This window comes from Podarcis gaigeae, assembly GCF_964106915.1.
Source record: "Podarcis gaigeae genome assembly, chromosome: 13".
NCBI lineage: Eukaryota > Metazoa > Chordata > Lepidosauria > Squamata > Lacertidae > Podarcis > Podarcis gaigeae.
Genome location: NC_139689.1, coordinates 2,490,686 through 2,513,851, shown reverse-complemented (window position 1 = coordinate 2,513,851; position 23,166 = coordinate 2,490,686). Strand labels below are relative to the sequence as shown.

Genomic DNA, 23,166 nt, shown 5'->3' with positions numbered 1-23,166 from the left:
CACAGGTTAGCCACTGTGAGAACATGGTGCTGAACACCATGGTGCCGTTTTTGAATCTTGCTGATTTTTTGGGGTTCGTCTGTTCTTATAAGCATTTTGCGCAAAACACTCAAGAGATCTTTCTGCTTCGATTGAGGCCTCTACGTTTTGTTAAATAATGCAATCTTACCTTGCCCAGTGCCCCTTGAAAAACTGAGAAAAGGCTCTCTTCTCTCCCTTCTGGTAAAACAATGATTTATTCCCCAGATCCAAGCAAAAAACACACTCCAAAATGCAACAAGACACACATACACAATGAAACGTTCGGAAGCAACACCCTGCAGTCGTCACAGCATTAAGGAAGTCAACCTGCAACGCCAGGCCTCTAAGGATCCTTCTTGCGAACAAGTGAAAATGCAAGCTCTACTTAGGTAACAATTTGGTTTTCAGGTCTGGGGGGAAACCGGCTGTGTCCACTGCAAGTCCCACTTCTGCTGTAGGGTGGTTCCGATTCCCACAGAGAGAAGTCCACACTTGGCCAAGACCAGCAACATTAGACCTGGAGAATAGTGTTCCAATTTAGCCAGAAAAGGGGGAGAAACGAGCCTCTAATTCAGCGCTGGCGTTTTGTCACGCGAAATGGAGAATTGTGCGTTCAGTGCACAGAGAAACTGCAAACCTCGTGCCCAGTCCAGCCAGCAAAGACTAAACCAGTTTGGAAAGGTGGGGGTCGCCCACTCGCCCAGTCACTCCTACACAACACAGGACCCCGGGATTCGAGCGAGTCGTTTCGTGGAACGCTCCTCCTCACCCAGGGACACCGAGGTTTCCACCGGCGGCTACTCCGGGGCGACGCGACAGACCCGGATGTGGATGGCGGAGTTGTTCCGGGTCCTGGCCAGCGGCTCGTCGCTGTCCCCTTCCGGCTCGGCCACGTCGGCCAGCTCCACGGTGGACGTGTTGGCAGCCAAGCACAGGGACCCGCTGCCGGTGGCCTCTAGCTGCAGGGCGATGTTGATGGCGCGGTTGATGGCCAGTCCCAGTCCGTGGATGCAGATTTCAGGACAGCCGCTGCCAGGTGCCAGCAGCTTCTGGCAGCGGCTCAGCTGTGCTTTGAAATCCGTCTTCATGTTGATGTAGATGTCGCTGTGCCGGCGAGGGAGGCAGCGTGGCAAGCGTCGGCGCAGGGCGTACTCCGTCTGCGTGGGGGGGCCCGGCTCAGACATGCGGTCCTGGGGAAGAGAGAGGCGATGGGTCGGAGGTATACTGGTTAGGATATAATATACAACTGAAAATATTATGAAAATGATTTACAGGTGGTACATGACCCCAGTCAAGCTTGCAAAAATTTCCCACTTGCCTGATAATAAATGTTGGAAATGTAAAGAAAATGAAGGTACTTTCTTTCACCTTTGGTGGACATGCCCAAAGATTAAGGCGTTCTGGGAAATGATATATAATGAACTGAAAAAGGTATTTAAATATACCTTTCTGAAGAAACCAGAGGCCTTTCTCTTGGGTATTGTCGCCCATTGGTGCCAAAGAAGGATAGAACATTTTTTATGTATGCCACAACAGCAGCAAGAATACTTATCGCAAAGTATTGGAAGACACAAGATCTACCCACCTTGGAAGAATGGCAGATGAAGGTGATAAGACTACATGGGACCGGCAGAAATGACTAGCAGAATCCGAGACCAGGGAAGAGAGACAGCGGAAGAAGATTGGAAGAAATTTAAGGACTATCTCAAGAAATATTGCAAAATTTATGAATGTTAGAATGACGTTGGTTTAGAAATTATGTGGTTTCCAGCCGTAATGGATAAGTAAAAAGAAAAGAAAGGCCAAAAATTAAATGAAAATTAAGGGAAAGGATTTGCTGAAATAATAAAATAGAAATGGGAATTCAGAGAGGGGAGGTACGAGGAAGTCGGGAAAGTAAGTTATAAGAAAAAAAGGGATTGAAACTATACTTGTTTTTTATTTTTGTCTGTTTTTTATTATTGTTATGTTTTGTTTGTATATAACTTTTGAAAAACTTAATAAAAATATTTTTTTTTAAAAAAGGATATAATATACAACTGAGTGACTGGGTGAAATTATGGAAAGAAGGTTTAAAGTTTACTGCATGTAATGCATTAAAAGAAAATGTGATGAAAATGATGTATAGATGGTATATCACTCCTGTTAAGTTAGCGAAAATGTATAAAACTAGCAATCAATGTTGGAAATGTAAAGAAAAAGAAGGAACATTCTATCACATGTGGTGGGAATGTAAAAAGGTGAAATGTTTTTGGGAGATGATATATAATGAGATGAAAAAAGTGTTGAAATATACATTTACAAAGAAATCAGAAGCATTTCTATTGGGAATGGTGGGAAGTGATATATAGTGGTTAGCGTTGGAGTAGGACGGTGGTCTCAAACTTTTTTCTCCAGGCCACTTTCGGAATAAAAATCACAGAGGGTTTTTTTTCAACGGATAAGGAACACATGGGGAAATAAACAAGTCCCTGCTGTGCTTGATTTATCACACAGAACACAACTACGTTATAATATTATTGTGGAACATCTGAAAAGTATAATACAATGCAGCTATATAAGAACAAAATACATGTGGAATGATAATTTTTTAAACCAGCAACTGTAGAAATAAATTTTTATTTGATTATATTACTAATGTAATTACCTGGACGTAGTTGGGGCTGGTTTTTTTTTTTTGGGGGGGGTAGGGGAAAACTAGGACGTGGGTGGTGCTGTGAGTTAAACCACAGAGCCTGGGACTTGCCAATCAGAAGGTCGGCGGTTCGAATCCCCGTAATGGGGTGAGCTCCCGTTGCTCGGTCCCTGCTCCTGTCAACCTAGCAATTCGAAAGCACGTCAAAGTGCAAGTAGATAAATAGGTACTGCTCCGGCAGGAAGGTAAACGGCATTTGCGTGCGCTGCTCTGGTTCGCCAGAAGCGGCTTAGTCCTGCTGGCCACATGACCTGGAAGCTGTACGCCGGCTCCCTCGGCCAGTAAAGCGAGATGAGTGCTGCAACCCCAGAGTCGGCCACGACTGGACCTAATGGTCGGGGGTCCCTTAACCTTTACCTAGGGGAAAACTGTGTTTGATTGCTTGTGTTTGATTATATGTTGTTCTTATATTCAACTAATAAAGTATTTTTTTAAAAAAAGAACAAAATATAATTATACACGCGCTTCTTACGTATGTATGCATGCAAACTCGATGAGGGGTGTGAGCTTGCTTTTGTCAGGTATTCTCATTTATATTAGGTCTAATTTGAGACCAGCAAATTCTCATCTCCACATCAACACTAAGAAGCCTTGCTCTTTGTCTCATTTTGAAAAGTTATCTACCCATTATGCAAATAATAATAATAATAATAATAATAATTCTATTATTTATTTATACCCTGTCCATCTGGCTGGGTTTCCCCAGCCGCTCTGGGAGGCTTACAGCACTTATAAAAAGCCACACGCCAAACCTTTTGAGAACCACTGGACCTGGGAGGGACCAGTGTTCGAATCCAGCGTTCGAAAGATCACTGGGTGTGACCTTTGCGGTCAGTCACTGCTTCCTCTCTGCCTACCCTGCCTCACAGGGATGTTGCAGAGATTAATGGAGGAGGGGGAGACCCGCATACACACCACCCCAAACTCCCTGGAGAAAAAAAGGGGGGAGAATATACGCACAATAAAGATCAGAAGGTCGGCGGTTCGAATCCCCGCAATGACGGGGTGAGCTCCCGTTGCTCGGTCCCTGCTCCTGCCCACCTAGCAGTTCGAAAGCACGTCAAAGTGCAAGTAGATAAATAGGTACCACTCTGGCGGGAAGGTAAATGGCGTTTCCGTGCGCTGCTCTGGTTTTGCCAGAAGCGGCTTAGTCATGCTGGCCACATGACCCAGAAAAACTGCAGACAAACGCCGGCTCCCTCGGCCTAAAAGCGAGATGAGCGCCACAACCCCAAAGCTGGTCACGACTGGACCTAATGGTCAGGGGTCCCTTTACCTTACAAGACTGAACTTTCTTATTATTTCCCCCTGACATTATTTATTACCACAATTAATAATAATAACAGTAATAAAAAAATTATTTATATCCCGCCCTCCCCAGCCGAAGCCGGGCTCAGAGCGGCTAACAACGGTAAAAATAACACAGTTTACATAAAATCACAATCAATTAATTGAAATACATTCTAAAATCAATTCAAAATCAAATTAATGGCCACCATTTACTCAGAAGTAAACCTCTTTGTGTCTATGGGAACTTTCAGCATAAGGTTGTTAAATGGGGATAAAATTGGGGGGGGGGGGGCAGGAGAACCAGGCATGCCGTCTTGAGTTCTTTGGAGGGAAAAGCTGGGTTATAAACCATATAATAAATAAAAATAATAAAATATAAAAGGTTTGACCTTAGTCAGCAGCAGCGTGAAGGCGCCTGCCTAAAAAAAAAAAATCAGTGGCAGGGAGTTCCAAAGGACATCGGTTCCTTGCAAGCGCGTTAATGAGCAATGCATGTTGCAAATATGATGAGGTCCTCAATCCCTCCCCCCTTGCTGCACCCACAATTATTCCTTCTGCACCCAGAAACCTCCCGCGCCCCACATCTCTGCGCGCACCCCTCTTTTTGCACCCCACCCTGCGACCCCTTCATTCCTTCCTCCCCTCCCTCCTCCTTTGCACCCCTTCCCCACCTTTCCAAGCAGGTCTCCCCAACCAGGCAGCTGCAGGAGGGAATAGAGCAGGCGCGCGCACACGCACAAGCACGCGCACGCTCTCGCTTTCTCCGCACGCTTCCGGTTTCCGCTTGGAACGCTCGCGTGGAACGTTCATACAGCAATGGAACGTCCCGGGGAGGTGGCGCGCCGGGGAAAAGATCCGCACTTAGACTTTCGTATAGATAGATACGCGGGGCGCGCGACTAGCGGAGGGTGATATCCAACCCCAAACTAAGATTTATTTATTTTTTTGCCCTTTTGGAAAGATCCGTCGCTGCGGTCGGGGAACAAAAGGAGTTCATGCAAAAAGAAAAGAGGCTTTGCTTATTTTATGGCGCATTTCCCCCCTTAAATATATATGTATGTATATATATATATGCCGCCTAGGTATCTTAAATATATATATTTAATATATTTATATTAAATATATATATATATATATATATACACATATGTGTGTGTGTGTATACACACACACACACATATATATATATGCCGCCTAGGTATCTTAAATATATATATTTAATATATATATTTAAGATACCTAGATGGCATCTTAAAAATCAGAGATATCACCTTGCCAACAAAGGTGACAGCAGTCACGAAATTAAAAGATGGTGACAGCAGTCACGAAATTAAAAGACGCCTGCTTCTTGGGAGGAAAGCAATGATAAACCTAGACAGCATCTTAAAAAGCAGAGACATCACCTTGCAAACAAAGGTCCGTATAGTTAAAGCTCTGGTTTTCCCAAGAGTGATTTATGGAAGTGAGAGCTGGACCATCAAGAAGGCTGATCGCCGAAGAATGGATGCTTTTGAATTCTGGTGCTGGAGGAGACTCTGGAGAGTCCCATGGACTGCAAGAAGATCCAACCTCTCCATTCGGAAGGAAATCAGCCCTGAGGGCTCACTGGAAGGACAGATCCTGAAGCTGAGGCTCCAAGACTTTGGCCACCTCATGAGAAGAGAAGACTCCCTGGAAAAGACCCTGATGTTGGGAAAGATGGAGGGCGCAAGGAGAAGGGGACGATGGAGGACGAGATGGTGGGACAGTGTTCTCGAAGCTACCAACATGAGTCTGACCAAACTACGGGAGGCAGTGGAAGACAGGAGGGCCTGGCGTGCTCTGGTCCTGGGGGTCACAAAGAGTCGGACACGACTAAACGACTAAACAACAAAAATATATATATAAATATTTATAAATTATAAATATATATCTAAACGACTAAACAACAACAAATATATTTATATATAAATATATATAAATGATAAATATATATAAATTATATATATATATAAATATATAAATATGTTGTTGTTGAGTCATTTAGTCGTGTCCGCCTCTTCGTGACCGCTGGACCAGAGCACGCCAGGCTCTCCTGTCTTCACTGCCTCCCACAGTTTGGTCAAACTCATGCTGGTAGCTTCAAGAACACTGTCGCACCATCTTGTCCTCTGTCGTCTCCTTCTCCTTGTGCCCTCCATCTTTCCCAACGTCAGGGTCTTTTCCAGGGAGTCTTCTCATGCGGTGGCCAAAGTATTGGAGCCTCGGCTTCAGGATCTTTTCCGTTACCATATCCATCTATATATATATATATAGGTTCATAACTGCATATATAAACCACATGTCTGAAACCCCACAGAAAAAGTCCTGAAACCATTTTGTCCCTCCCAAATTGACCTCAAATATTTCTCTGCAAGGTCAAAGAAAAATGGAAAATCCTCCCCATTGTCTTTTCGTTCACAAATCCTGTCTGAAGGGTATGTTTGTGTATGAATAGGGTGACCTGGCTCAGAAACTAAGTATCATTGCAAAAGACTGGCCAGGCTCCCCAGGGTATCCAGTCAAGTGAGCATTAACAGGTAACCTGCCAGACAGGAGATAACAACAGGAGATAAACAACGCACTCAGATTTCTGCTGTAGACCACCCCTTTCTGTGAAGTAGGTATGATGTATCTGGGGCGTGGTCTTGGACTCCAGGGCGGGCAATTTTAAATGTCTATATTAGGGTGGGCACACCTGGATTCGGGGTCCTCCTCCTGCGTGTGAAGGGGGCACCCTGTTGCAACAATTCAATACAGATCAGGCTTACTAGCTGCTTTGCTTTTCAATATTCTCTGCTTGGCCTCTGTTCTTTTCTCCGACCAATGGAGAACCTGCAAAGGACTCTATAAGGGCTGTTGTGTCCCCCATAAGGGAAGAAGGGCAGACTTTTGTTTATTACTGGTGCCCAAAGGGATTATCTTGCTGGGTGGAAAAGTCATCTCTCCATATACAGGTCCAGGCGAGTGTGTGCTGTGAGATTTTTCCATGGAAAATTCGTGTGTCTCCCCCACCCAGCTCAATACGCTCTGTTCCTCAACTCACAGTGGAAGGAATGTCCTATCTTCAGCCTGTTGACGCCCCAGTTTTGGGGACTTTCCACCAGGAGAGAACAAGCAACTCGCGAGTCTGGTTGGGAACCACTGCTCTAACCACTACACCATACTGTCCCGTGGCTTTTTCTCTCTCTTTCACAGAAGGAGAGCCTTATAGCTGGATCAGGGCCCAAGGGCTCACCTACCTCAGCGTCCTGTCCTTACAGGTGCCAGCCATATGCCCCAATGGGAAACCAGCAAGTGGAATTCGAACCCGAGCCCGCTCCCTTCCTGTGGTTCCCCACAACTGAGATTCAGAAGCTTTGCAGCCTCCCAACTGTGGAGGGCAGAGCACAGCCGCCATGCCTTAATCCTCCATAAATTGCCTTCTCCTCCCTGGCGCAAGAAGGGTGTGTAGGATCAGGACCCTCTGGCAACCATCGATAGCCGTCTTCTCCACCATGGATTTGCCCAGTCCTCTTTTAAAGCCATCTGAGTTGGTGGCTGTCAGTTCCTGTGGCAGGGAGTTCCGCAGTTTATGTGCTGCATGAAGAAGGATGTGGTGGGATTGCAGATACATTTTTAAAAAATTGGGAAATGATATATAATGAGTTGAAGAAAATGTTCAAATTAACATTTGTAAAAAAGCCTGAAGCATCTTTGTTAGGGATTGTAGGAAAAGACCTGCCAAGGAAAACGAAGAACATATTTATATATGCGACAACAATCTTAATAGCACAAGGATGGAAGAATGAAAAAGCCCCAACTAAAGAACAACGGCAAGAGAAATTGATGGACTACGTGGAACCGACAAAATTGACGCACAAACTACGCGATAAAGGACAACTGTGACTTCAAAGAAGAACGGGAACCTTTTACAAAGTACGTAAAGAAACAACAAAACGAATTGGGACTCCTTGGCAGGTTTTGAATAAACAAATTTATTTGTTAATATAACAAATGGATAACTTAGAGACTTTTACATTTTTATAACAGGCACGAGAACAATATGTGTTAATAAATCCGAAAGAGGAACTGAGGGAAGTCGTGGGGGGGGTATGTGGGGGTGGGAGGGGGAAAATACAATTGTTGGAATAATTTGTTATGTGAAAATAGCCAATAATTTTAAAAAAGGACTGCCGTTTTATCTGTCCTGAATTTGCGGGATTTCCGCAAGTTACGGGGGAGCCTCTCGATTTTGTCTGTCCACTCCAGAAATATTATTTTTTTTTATAAACTTCTTACCATTTCTCTAAGCTAAAAAAACAGTACCAAACCTTGCTGCTTTCCTTCGTCGCTCCATCCCTTTGATACATGCTGGCTGCCCCCCCCTTCTGTTTCCACCTGTCCGTCTCTGGTCACCTGTCCTCCCCGCGGCCAGGAGCAGATCCGACCAGCCGTACAGGTGGGTCGTTGTCCGACCCGCCCCACGCACTGCTGACCCAGCCCCTCTTCCACCTGGCTGGTGCTTTATAACCAGGGGGGCAGGGAGAGAGCCCCGTTTGCACCATGGGGCTCTGGAACTGCAGGAAGAGGGGCCCTAAGGACAAGGACCCCGAATTTGGACCCCAGGGGCAGACCCCCACGGGGGAAGCTGAGAAGGAGCCCTTGGAGGAGTCGTTGGAGAAGGTCTGGAAAGAACGGGAGCCTGCAAAGCGATGTTCCCAGAGGATTCGGGGGGCTTTGAAACGTAAGAGGAGCCACGGGCAACGCTTGGGGGTTGGGGGCGCAGAAATGACCAGCCGGGGGGGGGGGAACTTTGGGGGTGGAAGGTAAGCTCTCCAGACTTGGGTTTCCAGCTGTTTTTGGACTACCATTCCCACAATTCCTGACCACTGGTCCTGCTGGCTAGGGGTGATGGGAGTTGTAGTCCAAAAACAGCTGGAGACCCGAGACGATTTGGACCACAACAGCCAGGCGCGCTGGCTGAGGCTGATGTGAGTTGCATGTGAAAAGGATCTAGGGGTCTTGTTTAGTCATTTAATCCAGCCCTTTGCACAGGACAGTGAGGACTAGAATCTTGTTCTCTTGCTAGGAGATTTGGCCGTAGCTCAGCGACAAGAGAAGTCTAGTGTCCTGATCAAGGGAAGTCATGTTGTTTAGTCATTTAGTCGTGTCCGACTCTTCGTGACCCCCTGGACCAGAGCACGCCAGGCACTCCTGTCTTCCACTGCCTCCCGCAGTTTGGTCAAACTCATGCTGGTAGCTTCAAGAACACTGTCCCACCATCTCGTCCTCCGTCGTCCCCTTCTCCTTGTGCCCTCCATCTTTCCCAACATCAGGGTCTTTTCCAGGGAGTCTTCTCTTCTCAAGAGGTGGTCAAAGTCTTGGAGCCTCAGCTTCAGGATCTGTCCTTCCAGGGAGCACTCAGGGCTGATTTCCTTCAGAACGGAGAGGTTTGATCTTCTTGCAGTCCATGGGACTCTCCAGAGTCTCCTCCAGCACCAGAATTCAAAAGCATCCATTCTTTGGCCATCAGCCTTCTTGATGGTCCAGCTCTCACTTCCAATGGACCACAAACTGAACATGAGTCCGCAGTGTGATGCAGCAGCAAAACAGGCTAATGCAATTCTAGGCGGCGCCAACCGACGTCTAGTGTCCGGATCAAGAGAAGGAATAAAGGTCAGGGTACCCTGACTGTTAGGTCCAGTCGCGGACGACTCTGGGGTTGCGGCGCTCATCTCGCTCTATAGGCTGAGGGAGCCGGTGTTTGCCTGCAGACAGCTTCTGGGTCATGTGCCAGCATGACTAAGCCACTTCTGGCGAACCAGAGCAGCGTACGGAAACGCCGTTTACCTTCCCGCTGGAGCGGTACCTATTTATCTACTTGTACTTTGAGGTGCTTTCGAACTGCTAGGTTGGCAGGAGCAGGGACCGAACACCCCGTTGCGTGGATTCGAACTGCCGACCTTCCGATCGGCAAGCCCTAGGCTCAGTGGTTTAGACCACAGCACCACCTGCGTCCCTAAGAAAAGGAATAGTCCCACTCTATTCTGCCTTGGTCAGACCACACCTGGAGTCCTGTGTCCACTTCTGGGCACCACAATTTAAGAAGGATATTGACAGGTTGGAATGTGTGCAGAGAAAATGACTAAGGTGAACAAAGCCTGATGAGGAACGGTTGAGGAAGCTGAGGATGTTTAACCTGGAAAAGAGCAGACAGAGAAGAAATAGGATAGTCACCTTCAAACATCTATAGGGCTGTCACATGGAAGATGGAGCGATCTCATTTTTGCCTGCACCGGAGCGTAGGACACAAACCAATGCATTTAAGCTACAAGAAAAGAAATTTGATTAAACATCAGGAAGAGCTTTCTGATAGAAAGAGCTGTTGGCCTCACTCGAAAAGTGATCAATTTTCCTTCACTGGAGGTTTTCTAAACCAGGCATGTCCAAAGTCTGTTTTGGGGGCCTAATCCAGCCCTCCGTTCGGTTTAATCCGGCCCCTGTGGCAGTTTATTTCCTGGGGTACAGTCTTAAAAAAAACCCTCAACAGAAGGACAACAACTTTGGTCTGCACTTTGGCCCTTCACTTCATCAAATCTGGCCCTCTTTGAAAAAGGGTTTGGGCACCACTGTTCTAAACAGAGCTAGGAAGGCTGGACCAGAATGGAAGAATGGATGCTTTTGAATGATGGTGCTGGAGGAGAGTCCCATGGACTGCAAGGAGATCAAACCTCTCCATTCTGAAGGAAATCAGCCCTGAGTGCTCACTGGAAGGACAGATCCTGAGGCTGAGGCTCCAAGACTTTGGCCACCTCATGAGAAGAGAAGACTCCCTGGAAAAGACCCTGATGTTGGGAAAGATGGAGGGCCCAAGGAGAAGGGGACGACAGAGGACGAGATGGTGGGACAGTGTTCTTGAAGCTACCAGCATGAGTTTGACCAAACTGCGGGAGGCAGTGGAAGACAGGAGGGCCTGGAGTGCTCTGGTCCAGAGGGTCACGAAGAGGCGGACACGACTAAACAACAACAAGGATGGCTACCTGCCAGGGATTCTTCACCTGTCATTCCTGCATCACGGGGGGTCAGAAAAGATGGCCTTTGGGGGTCCCTCCCACCTCTGCAATTCTACGATTCCCAGCTGCAACTCCCTTCTTTGCCAGCTGAGGTTGTGCAAAAATATCTGGGGAGTGCCAGGTGGGGGAGGGAAGGTTGGTGCGGTGGGTTAAATCCTCGGCAGGGCTTTGTCCAGTGTGGAAGGGAAAGGGGGGTCCACATTGGGGGTTTTGTGCTTGAGGGGAGACCCCAGGATCTCTTGTCTCCTTCCAGCTCTCGGGCTCTGCATCCGCTCTCAGATCCTCAAGTTCGGCGAAGACTGGCTCTTCCTGTTTCTCCTCGGCATCTGCATGGCGACGGTCAGCTTTGGCCTGGATGTCACCGTCTCGAAATTCCAGCAAGGTGAACTTCTCCCGCTTCTGCCCTCTCCGCTGCTGCGTCCCTCCTGCCATCCGATCCTCCGCTGGATTGAAAAACCCTGCTAAGTCCTTGTTTTCCAGTTAATTTCGCCCTTTCAGCGTATTCCGTCAATTTTCCTTGCCATTCTTCTTTCGTTGGTATCTTCTTGCCTTTCCATTTTGGGCTGGTAATATCCTAGCCGGGACGTGGGTGGCGCTGTGGGTTAAACCACAGAGCCTAGGACTTGCCGATCAGAAGTCGGTGGTTCGAATCCCTGTGATGGGATGAGCTCCTCTTGCTCGGTCCCTGCTCCTGCCCACCTAGCAGTTCGAAAGCACATCACTGCAAGTAGATAAATAGGTACCGCTCCGGCAGGAAGGTAAACGGTGTTTCCGTGCGCTGCTCTGGTTCGCCAGAAGCGGCTTAGTCCTGCTGGCCACATGACCCGGAAGCTGTACGCCGGCTCCCTCGGCCAGTAAAGCGAGATGAGTGCCACAACCCCAGAGTCGGCCACGACTGGACCTAATGGTCAGGGGTCCCTTTACCTTTACCTTTAATATCCTAGCCGCTGTCGTAGTGCACATAAATACACTCATACCTCGGGTTATAGATGCTTACGGACCTGCCGAAGCAAGGAAGTACCGGAACGGTTTACTTCTGGGAATTACCGTATTTTTTGCTCTATAAGATGCACCAGACCACAAGAAGCACCTAGTTTTTGGAGGAGAAAAAAAAAATTCTGAATCTCAGAAGCCAGAACAGCAAGAGGGATCGCTGTGCAGTGAAAGCAGCGATCCCTCTTGCTGTTCTGGCTCCTGGGATAGCTGTGCAGCCTGCATTCGCTCCATAAGACACACACACATTTCCCCTTACTTTCTAGGAGGGAAAAAGTGAGTCTTATAGAGCAAAAAATACGGTATAAGGGTAAAACTACCTAAAGAGTATAGAAATCTATTCATATATGTGACTACAGTGGCAAGAATGTTACTTGCCCCAAAATGGAAAGAAGAAGTCCCAGCAAAGGAAGAATGGACACAAAAATTTATGGAATATGCAGAAATGGTGAAACTTACCGGAAGAGTAAGAAATCAAAACAACAGACTTTTTATAAAAGAGTGGAAATGGTTTATAGAATATTTACAGATAAATTGCAAACAGATAAAAACATTGGCGGGATTTTTGTATCAACCTGCAGTTTCATAAGAGTATAGATTTAAAGCAGATGAATAAACGAGCAAAATTAAATAAATTTGCATATGCAGAAGAGATAAAAAAACAAATTTAAGGAGCCGCGGAAGGAGGGAGAAGGAATTCAGACTCTGAAATGTTAAATTGACTGTGAAACTAATGAAATGTATAAATAAAAACTTTTAAGTAAATAAAAAGACAATAGTGAGCCAGACCCACGGGTCTGATTCAGTATAAGGCAGATTCCTGTATTCCTAAGTAGGGCTGCTGGAAATTGTAGTTCAAAGCAGCTGCTGGGCGCCTAAATGAGATGTTGAACCACTGACGTTTGGCTCCTGCCTCCATGCAGCTCACCTGTGGGTTTATGACGGGCTGGCAGATTCTGGTTACCTGCAGTTCTTCTCCTGGACTTCCTACCACGTGGTTCTGATGATGGTCTCTGCTGCTGCCGCAAAGTACATCTCTCCCCAAGCGGCCGGTAAGTAGGGCTCGCCTTGGTTGTTGGAGGCAGCTAAAGAGACAGATTTGTGGTGCAGTTACTTATCATGGAATTGTTTGGGGGGGGGTTTAATTCAAAATTATAACAAGACATATTATCTCAAAACACATCATCCTTGTTTTCCCCCCCATTTTCCTTCCCTCCCCCCTCCCACACAAAACCCACCCACCCCAACCCCACCCCCGACTTCCCTCAGTTCCATAGCTGTCAACTTACAGGTTTGAAAATAAGGGACCAGCAGCCTCGAAAATAAGGGATCAGCAGCCAAAATAAGGGATCGACAATTACTTTGATAAAATACATATTTTGTTGTATGCAAATGGCTTTAGATACCTATTAGGTCCATAAATTACCATATAGCATATATTCAACACACAAAAAACAGCAACAATTTGTTGTTGACAAAGGACAGCTGGACATAGAAAGGGCCCCATTACCTTCAGTAGCTTATTTAAGGGACATCATCAATAAGGGACAGCAGCGGGACGTGGCGCTGGGATAAGGGACTGTCCCGCCAAATAAGGGACGCTTGACAGCTATGCAGTTCCAGTCTTTGGTTTCTCTAAGAATGCTGTTTTCTGCATGTTACAAAGTTGTCTAGATCCTCCAACTATTTAGCTGATTATTATCAATAAAAAATTTGTGAATGTTTATTCAAAACCTGCCAGGGAGTCCAGTTCGCTTTGTTGCGTCTTCAGATACTTTGTAAAGGGTTCACATTCATCTTTAAAGTCACAGTTATCCCGTAGCTTATATGTCAGTTTTGCCAGTTCTGCATAGTCCGTCAATTTTTCTTGCCATGATTCTTTAGTTGGGGTTTCTTCAGTCTTCCATCCTTGTGCTATTAGGACTCTTGCAGCCGTTGTCGCATACATGAAGATGTTTTTCAACTTTTTTGGCAGGTCTTTCCCTACAATCCCCAACAAAAATGCCTCGGGTTTTTTAACAAATGTTAAATGGAACATTTTCTTCAAACTTATCATGGAATTGTAGTGTTGGTGCTGACCTTGAAAGCCTTAAACAGCCTCGGCCCAGTATACCTTGTTAACGGAGAAATTTGAGGGCTCCCTTGGGCAAAAAACAAGGACACCAGCCAGGAATACCAGAGCAAAAGAGCAGCCAGTAGGCTTGGTCTTTATTGAAGACCCTCGAGACAGGACTCCCACCTGCCACCAGGTGGAACAAGATGGAAGCCCCGTTCAAAAGAGAACCCAAACTTTTATTAGCTGCTAATCCCCATGTTAAGGGACACGGATGGCGCTGTGGGTTAAACCACAGAGCCTAGGACTTGCCGATCAGAAGGTCGGCGGTTCGAATCCCCGCAACAGGGTGAGTTCCCGTTGCTCGGTCCCTGCTCCTGCCAACCTAACAGTTCGAGAGCACGGCAAAGTGCAAGTAGATAAATAGGTACCACTCTGGCGGGAAGGTAAACAGCGTTTCCGTGCGCTGCTCTGGTTCGCCAGAAGCGGCTTACTCCTGCTGGCCACATGACCCAGAAGCTGTACGCTGGCTCCCTCGACCAATAAAGCGAGATGAGCGCCACAACCCCAGAGTTGGCCACAACTGGACCTAATGGTCAGGGGTCCCTTTACCTAATCCCCATGTTACCCCCCCCCCAAACTACATCACTCATACATCACGGTTACATCATGAAAGGGGTGGTCTGGTGGCCGTAATCTGAGCATCCTGGACCCTGCCCCATGGTTCCCCTTGCCCTCCACCAAACACTCATCAAGTGTAACAAAAGAGATACCGGTATTTACATTTCCCTGTTTCCCAGCCAAGTTAATCCCACCCTTTTGTCTTCATCTGGATTTGGTATTTCTGGAATGGTTACCTGTCTGGCACTCAGGTATCAGGAGGCCAGGGATTATCCCTCAGGCAGAGGGGCTGCTGAGTAGCTGAGCTCACCTGTCTATATGAATTTCTGAAGTTTTCCCAGTGAGCCAGTACAGAGATACATCTATCAGAGAATTCTTACATTTGGTATCATGCAGCAAAGGCCCTTTGAATAGACAGGAAGAAACTGTAATGAAGTGTTTTGTGGGGACAAGTCACAAAAGTCACAAAAGTGATTGTGCTGATTTTGGTAGTGGGCTGCATGTGCATGATATCTGCTGGAGGGGCAAACACCCTCCCAACCTATACATAAATTCCTGCAACAACCTGAAGGAGCGCCTCCACCCGCATCGTCCATCCCGGACACTGAGGTCCAGCTCCGAGGGCCTTCTGGCGGTTCCCTCCCTGCAAGAAGTGAGGTTACAGGGAACCAGGCAGAGGGCCTTCTTGGTGTTGGCGCCCGCCCTGTGGAACGCCCTCCTACCAGATGTCAATAAACAACAATCTTACTTTTAGAAGACATCTGAAGGCAGCTCTGTTTAGGGACGCTTTTAATATCTGATGAATTATTGTATTTTAGTGTTTTGTTGGAAGCCGGCCAGAGTGCAAACCCAGCCAGATGGGCGGGGTATAAATAATAAATTATTATCATCATATTATTATTGATCATATTCTTGGGTTGCAGGGGGTTGGACTAGATGACCCTCGGGTCCCTTCCAGTTCTATGATTTCGTGGTTCTGATTGGCGTTTTCTGGACTCTTTCCCCACAGGCTCTGGGATCCCCGAGCTGAAGGTGGCTCTCCGTGGGGTCGTGCTGCGTGAATTCTTCACCTTTCGGACGCTGGTGGCCAAGCTGGTGGGGGTGCTTTGCACCTTAGCAGCTGGGAGCACCATCTTCCTTGGGAAAGTGGTGAGTTCGAATGGCGCGGGTGCCTCCGGTTCAAGAGGAGGGAATTGTGTGCATGACAGAGGAGGAAGTCTTGGGGCAGGTGCTGGATATGTCTGGTGCTGTGTGCTGTTTTCCACCCAGTGCTGCACATATACAAGAGCCTTTAAAAATCAGGTCTCATGAGGACTAGAGCCTAACCCTTTTTCTTAAATGAAACTAAAAAACCCCCAACATTTTTGATAATTTTTATTTTTTATTATATTGGCATTTTATTTACAGCATAACACAACCCCCACCCCTAGTACACAAATCCACCCTCATTAAACGTGAACATAACATATAATAAGCATAACACACAACAATACAAACAAGCAAATAAAATACTTCCTTTATCCTGTATCTGGCCTCCTTATCTACTTCTTATAAACTGTTTCCTTTATGAATAATTATTAAGATTTTTCTAATTATAACTTAAATATCCACAAGGTCTCCTGCAGACATTAATCGAAACAAGTCCAGGTATGCATTTTAGGGCACTGTTTTGTGAAATATTCTCTGCATTCTCCCCATGCTTTTTGAAACTCTTGTCTAGTGTGATCTCTCATTGCCTCTGTTAATCTAGCCAGTTCTTAACAGTTTGTCTTGCCATTCCTTTTTTGTTGGCACAGTTTCTTTTTTCCAGTTTTTAGCAATTAGATATAATTTTTTAATGCCACATATGGATTGACAGCTGTATACAGTGGCACCTTGGTTCTCAAACTTAATCCGTCCCGGAAGTTTGTTCCAAAACCAAAGCGTTCCAAAACCAAGGCACACTTTCCCATAGAAAGCAATGCAAAACGGATTAATCCGTTCCAGACTTTTAAAAACAACCCCAAAAACACCCGTTTAACAAGAATTTTACTGTCTAACGAGACCATGGGTCCATAAAATGAAAGCAATAAACAATGTACTGCGGTCACACAGTCAATCTATCAGGAGCTGAACCGGGTTCCACACAGTCACAAAAACAAAACAAAAAAGAGCCGAAAAAAACAAAAAATGCAAAATAAATAGCAAAAACAGGCAGACCTCAGCGTAAGACTCAAAACGGAAGTGTGGCACTCAAAACAGAGCGTGTTCGGCTTCTGAAAAAGGTTTGCAAACCGGAACACTTATTCCGGGTTTGCAGTGTTTGGGTTCTGAGCTGTTTGAGTACCAAGGCATTTGAGAACCAAAGTACCACTGTACTTAGGGGGTGATTACAATCCAGTCAACTGTGTTCCCAATTTATTTTTCAATTGCACTTTCATCTATAAGACAAGAATTGAAAACCCCAGAAGGGAGAGAGCGGGCCATTGCTGCGGATTCCACCGCCTGTATTCATCCAAGAATTATTTCATCAATTTTAAGATACAGTGGTACCTCAGGTTACATACGCTTCAGGTTACATACGCTTCAAGTTACAGACTCCGCTAACCCAGAAATAGTGCTTCAGTTAAGAGCTTTGCTTCAGGATAAGAACAGAAATCGTGCTCCAGCGGCGTGGCGGCAGCAGGAGACCCCATTAGCTAAAGTGGTGCTTCAGGTTAAGAACAGTTTCAGGTTAAGAACTGACCTCCGGAACGAATTAAGTACTTAACCCGAGGTACCACTGTACATCGGTGTTGCGTCTTGCTTTCCTGGGCCTGAGGTTGTGAGAGAGATAATTTGAGCATTAAAACGTGATGAAGTTGCTGCTACGCTGGTGCCATGAGTCTTTCTGCCCCCAATTGCACCCATAACCTTGACCTTCCTCTTCTCACAGGGCCCATTTGTCCACATGGCCTCCATTCTAGCTTCAATGCTGGGCAAAGTCATGGTCAGATTTGCAGGTTCTGCTGAGGTAAGTGCCGCTGAGCCGCCCCATCCCAAACCGACAAAAGATGAAGGTGTTCCTGCGCTGATAATGCACACATGGAACCACACAATCATAGCACTGTACGGTTGGAAGGGGCCCGGTGGGTCATCTAGTCCAATCCCCGAAAATCGAGGAATCTCAGCTAAAGCCTCTGAGAAAGATGGCCACCAAGTCTCTGCTTTATTTTTATTTTTTATTCAAAATTAAAACCAAACATATTATCCAGAAACGTGTTGTTTAGTCGTTTAGTCGTGTCCGCCTCTTCGTGACCCCCTGGACCAGAGCACGCCAGGCCCTCCTGTCTTCCACTGCCTCCCGCAGTTTGGTCAAACTCATGCTGGTCACTTCAAGAACACTGTCCCACCATCTCGTCCTCCGTCGTCCCCTTCTCCTTGTGCCCTCCATCTTTCCCAACATCAGGGTCTTTTCCAGGGAGTCTTCTCTTCTCATGAGGAGGTCAAAGTATTGGAGCCTCAGCTTCAGGATCCATCCTTCCAGGGAGCACTCAGGGCTGATTTCCTTCAGAATGGAGAGGTTGGATCTTCTGGCAGTCCATGGGACTCTCAAGGGTCTCTTCCGGCACCATAATTCAAGAGCATCCATTCTTCGGTGATCAGCCTTCTTTATGGTCCAGCTCTCACTTCCATACATCACTACTGAGAAAACCAGAGCTTTAACTATACGGACCTTTGTTGGCAAGGTGGTGTCTCTGCTTTTTAAGATGCTGTCTAGGTTTGTCATTGCTTTTCTCCCAAGAAGCAGGCGTCTTTTAATTTCGTGACTGATCCAGAAACATATCACCCTTAATTCCCCCCCCCCATTTTTCCTCCTTGCTTTAGTTAAATAAGCTGCTTAAATTGTTATACAGAAAATGATTATTTTTCTCCTTCCCATAAAGTACTGTACAGCATAAACGTTGTCGAAATAGAAACAGTTAACTTCACAATAATTTCATCGTTATCTGTCTATGTATTTCCAAACAGTATAATCAAATACTAAGTAAATTTTTGTATATAACTGTAAAAACTACTCTGAAAATTTACTATTCCTAAAATGAAACCTTCATCTGGTTGTAAATATTAAGATTATACCAGCAATAATTTTATAATTAAGTGCTTTAAAGTGATTTAAATTTGTTGTTAGCGGCCCTGAGCCCAGTTTTTGAACTGGGAAGGGCGGGGTATAAATAAAAATCTATTATTATTATTATTATTATTATTATTATTATTATTATTAGTCTTTCTGTAGGAAAAAAGAGAGATTTAAATCAGGTCTTACTAACTAGTGATTTAAATCGTGATCTAAATCGTGGTTTGCAAGGCATCTCACATCCTCCGTTGCTTCTCTGCAGAACCCGGGGCGCAAATATGAACTGCTGGTGGCTGGGACGGCTGCAGGAGTGGCTTGCTGTTTCGTGGCTCCCGTGGGAGGTAACTAAGGGCATTACTCAATAAACACCTGTAATGGTTCTAGGGGTTGCTCGTGCGTAAACCGGCGCCACACCTGGCTGGGTTGCCTGAGTGAACCTTTTCTGTCCGGACAGCCACTCGCCCGTGGCTGTCTCAATCGCTGGCAGAATCCATCGGTGGACGTTTCTTGAACTTCTTCCAGCAAATAAGTTTTTTGACGCCTAGTCTCCGCCTACTCTCCCTGCACGGAAGCCTTCTGCGCAGGGAGGGCGTGGGCAGCGGAGGACCCGTGTTCTCCCCGCTGGTCCCTGGCGAGGAGTCCTGGAGCCCCCTCGCCGATTCCCCCATCTGGCCCCCTTCTCCACTGGTGCTACGCTGATTTCCTTCCCCAGAAGATGGGCTGCTTCTCCCCATCCCGGGACGCTCTCCGGCATCCCTCTGGAGCCCCCTCTCTCCCTCTGACCCCGATGGCAGTTCCCTGACAACACCCAAGACGTAACCGGCTGTACTTTTGATAAATAAGGTATACTATTCACTGTATCAAATTGTAGATTTCAACGGAAGTCTCATAAAGTTCAACGAAAAAAGCAGAAGACCCAGTGGATCCGTTCGTTCTCTAGTCAGTTCATGCATAAGGTCCGTACCTGTATAAGTGTCTATTCCTAGACTCCATCAGTAGAATAGGCTCTAGGTAATGCAAATAAATACAATATCGTAATCTCACACATTTTTACAGCAAAATTAATATAAAAAAGCATAAACAACTGTACATACCATATGTAATATTAAAGGATCGTGGATCTTATAGCATAGTAGTGGTTACAGTAAGAAGCGACTGTTACAATGCGAGATTATATGGACGAGCACAATAAATAGACTTCCGCTGAAATCTACAGTTTGATGCAATGAATAGGTAAAGGTAAAGGTAAAGGTACCCCTGCCCGTACGGGCCAGTCTTGACAGACTCTGGGGTTGTGCGCCCATCTCACTCAAGAGGCCAGGGGCCAGCGCTGTCCGGAGACACTTCCGGGTCACGTGGCCAGCGTGACATCGCTGCTCTGGCGAGCCAGAGCCGCACACGGAAACGCCGTTTACCTTCCCGCTGGTAAGCGGTCCCTATTTATCTACTTGCACCCGGAGGTGCTTTCGAACTGCTAGGTTGGCAGGCGCTGGGACCGAGCAGCGGGAGCGCACCCCGCCGCGGGGATTCGAACCGCCGACCTTTCGATCGGCAAGCCCTAGGCGCTGAGGCTTTTACCCACAGCGCCACCTGCGTCCCTCGATGCAATGAATAGTATACCTTATTTATTCAAAAGTACAGCCAGTTACGTCTTGTACATTAATGGAGATACCTATGAGGTCCATAAATCACCATATAGCATATGTTGTTGTTGTTGTTGTTTAGTCATGTCCGGCTCTTCGCCTGCTCCCTAAAATATCCCTAGTTTGCTCCTTTCTATATACAGTGGTACCTCAGGTTAAGATCTTAATTCGTTCCGGAGGTCCGTACCTAACCTGAAACTGTTCTTAACCTGAAGCACCACTTTAGTTAATGGGGCTACCCGCTGCTGCCGCGCCGCCGGAGCCCGATTTCTTTTCTCATCCTGAAGCAAAGTTCTTAACCTGAAGCACTATTTCTTGGTTAGCGGAGTCTGTAACCTGAAGTGTATGTAACACGAGGTACTACTGTATAGGGTGCCTACATTCTGCATGGACCGGTTGTGTGGCAACATGTGCAAATGGCTTCAGATACCTATTTGGTCCATAAATTGCCATATAGCATATGTTCTTCTTCTTGTTATTGTTGTTTAGTCATGTCCAACTCTTCGCCTGCTAGCCTGCTCCCTAAAATATCCCTGGTTTGCTCCTTTCTATATATAGGGTGCCGACATTCTGCATGGACAGGTCGTGCGGCAACATGGGCAAATGGCTTGAGATACCTATGAGGTCCATAAATGACCATAGAGCATATATTCAACCCAAAAAACAGCGACCATTTGTTGTCGACAAAGGACAGCTGGACATAGAAAGGGCCCCAGTACCTTCAGTAGCTCAGGGCCTCATCGAACCTAAATCCATAGCTGTCAACTTACAGATTTGAAAATAAGGGACCAGCAGCCAAAATAAGGGATTTTAGTCAACCAGCAGCCAAACGAAGCCTCAAGTGGGGGTTCCCACAGCGCAGCAACCCGGCAAAGGGGATGCAGCAAGGAAAACCACCGTCCCCTCTCCGCTGGGAAGCGCTGAGCAAAGGCGAGTCCCCAGGCAACGCGGCCAATTTGATTGGCCCAAGGCATGCAAGCTCCACCCCCCAGTCGTTCTTAGACTCCTTATTGGGTGAGCAACCCAGCCAAGCAACACAGTTGGAGCCTCCCTCCTCTCTGGCCGGCAGGGAGGGAGGGAGAGGAGCTGCTTCCTTTGAAACCCGGGAAATTTAAGGGACATCATCAATAAGGGACAGCAGCGGGACACGGCGCTGGGATAAGGGACTGTCCCGCCAAATAAGGGACACTTGACAGCTATGCCTAAATCCGGCCCTGCATCCCACCCCCCACCCCCTTTTCACAATAGTTCTCTCTCCCCGCAGGAGTGCTGTTTGGGGTGGAGGCCACGGGCACCCACTTTGCCGTCCGCGATTACTGGCGGGGATTCTTCGCTGCGACCTGCGCAGCCCTCACTTTCCGCTTGCTAGCTGTGCTCAACAACACAAGAGGTAAATGCGGAAGACATGGCAGGAAGTGAAAAGGAGGGAGAGTCAATGGGGGGGGACGACAGTTTCCCTGATGGGGTAATGTGCCTTTAACAGCTGTATGTTGTTGGCAATGGAGTGAAATCAAATCGCTGCGTTAAGTGACCTCCCTAGGCAATAACATATTATTATTATTATTATTATTATTATTATTATTATTATTATTATATACTGCAAATCTGGAAGAAGTGTGTACAGCTATTAACCAAATGAAAAACACAAAGCCAGTGGACCTGATGGGATACCTGCCAAAGTCTTCAAAGTGGTAGAAAAAAGATTGAGAAATTACACAAAACAAATGGAATGCTGTGAAAATCCCGGAAACGAGAAGTAATCGACTAGGAATATTATCTTATAAAAATAAACCAAATAATAAAAATCAAAAAGTTTAAGGGGGGGGGGACCTAGAATTGTACAAAGCCTTAACGTGATGCCGGCTACAAACCTTGTTTCACTGAACTATTCCGTTTCCTCAGAAGGAATTAGAAAAGTCATAAACCTTAAACGACCAAACTTCAAAAAGGGGGTAAAAACTCCCAAAAATTATGGTTATAATCCTAGCTCAACCTAGGTGAAGCAAAGCGCAGTAATTAAGGATTCAAAGGTACCATTTCTAATATCCTAAGTTTACAAAAAAGCTTTGAAAACCTAAATGGCAAGTTTTAGACACAGCCCAACAAGTCTTCAAAGTGGGCAGAATTGAACTTCACAAGCTCATCGGAAAAATCTGGGAGAGAGGGGAGATCTCAGCTGTGTCAAAGGAATGATTCTTCAACATCAACTTCGTTGGACTGGTCATGTTGTGTGGATGCCTGGTGATCATCTTCCAAAGCAACTACTCTATTACAAACTTAAAAATGGACAGTGTAACACTGGTGGTGATTTAGGTTTGATGAGACCTTTGCCAACAAAGGTCCGTATAGTTAAAGCTCTGGTTTTCCCAGTAGTGATGTATGGAAGTGAGAGCTGGACCATAAAGAAGGCTGATTGGCCAAGAATGGATGCTTTTGAATTCTGGTGCTGGAGGAGACTCTGGAGAGTCCCATGGACTGCAAGAAGATCAAACCTCTCCATTCGGAAGGAAATCAGCCCTGAGTGCTCCCTGGAAGGACAGATCCTGAAGCTGAGGCTGCAATACTTTGGCCACCTCATGAGAAGAGAAGACTCCCTGGAAAAGACCCTGATGTTGGGAAAGATGGAGGGTGCAAGGAGAAGGGGACAAAGGAGGACGAGATGGTGGGGCAGTGTTCTCAAA

At 46.4% G+C, this 23,166-nt stretch overlaps 2 protein-coding genes across 3 annotated transcripts in view; one reads left to right on the top strand and one right to left on the bottom strand.

Moving 5' to 3' along the window:
* Positions 1-208: 208 nt before the first annotated feature.
* On the bottom strand, positions 209-4,790 carry POP7 (POP7 homolog, ribonuclease P/MRP subunit). The gene is made up of 2 exons (XM_083707256.1): positions 4,678-4,790; positions 209-1,211 (listed from the first exon to the last, which is right to left on the bottom strand). Exon 2 carries the CDS (start codon positions 1,203-1,205, stop codon positions 819-821), a length of 387 nt encoding a protein of 128 aa, XP_083563382.1. The 5' UTR covers positions 1,206-1,211; positions 4,678-4,790; the 3' UTR covers positions 209-818.
* A 3,380-nt stretch (positions 4,791-8,170) lies between these two features.
* LOC310828791 (chloride channel protein ClC-Kb-like) overlaps positions 8,171-23,166 on the top strand; it is a 33,854-nt gene continuing 18,858 nt past the window's right edge. The window contains exons 1-7 of one of the 2 annotated variants that reach the window (XM_083706637.1): positions 8,171-8,750; positions 11,333-11,461; positions 12,996-13,124; positions 15,756-15,895; positions 17,661-17,738; positions 19,105-19,183; positions 21,750-21,875. In XM_083706637.1, the coding sequence (XP_083562763.1) occupies positions 8,570-8,750; positions 11,333-11,461; positions 12,996-13,124; positions 15,756-15,895; positions 17,661-17,738; positions 19,105-19,183; positions 21,750-21,875 (862 nt within the window). In that variant the 5' untranslated portion in view covers positions 8,171-8,569. The remainder of the gene's footprint in view (positions 8,751-11,332; positions 11,462-12,995; positions 13,125-15,755; positions 15,896-17,660; positions 17,739-19,104; positions 19,184-21,749; positions 21,876-23,166) is intronic. The other variant, XM_083706638.1, reaches the window with a different exon arrangement.

Excerpts from the sequence above, each read along its gene's own strand:
- POP7 (XM_083707256.1), bottom strand. The coding sequence starts at position 1,205 with ATGTCTGAGCCGGGCCCCCCCACGCAGACGGAGTACGCCCTGCGCCGA.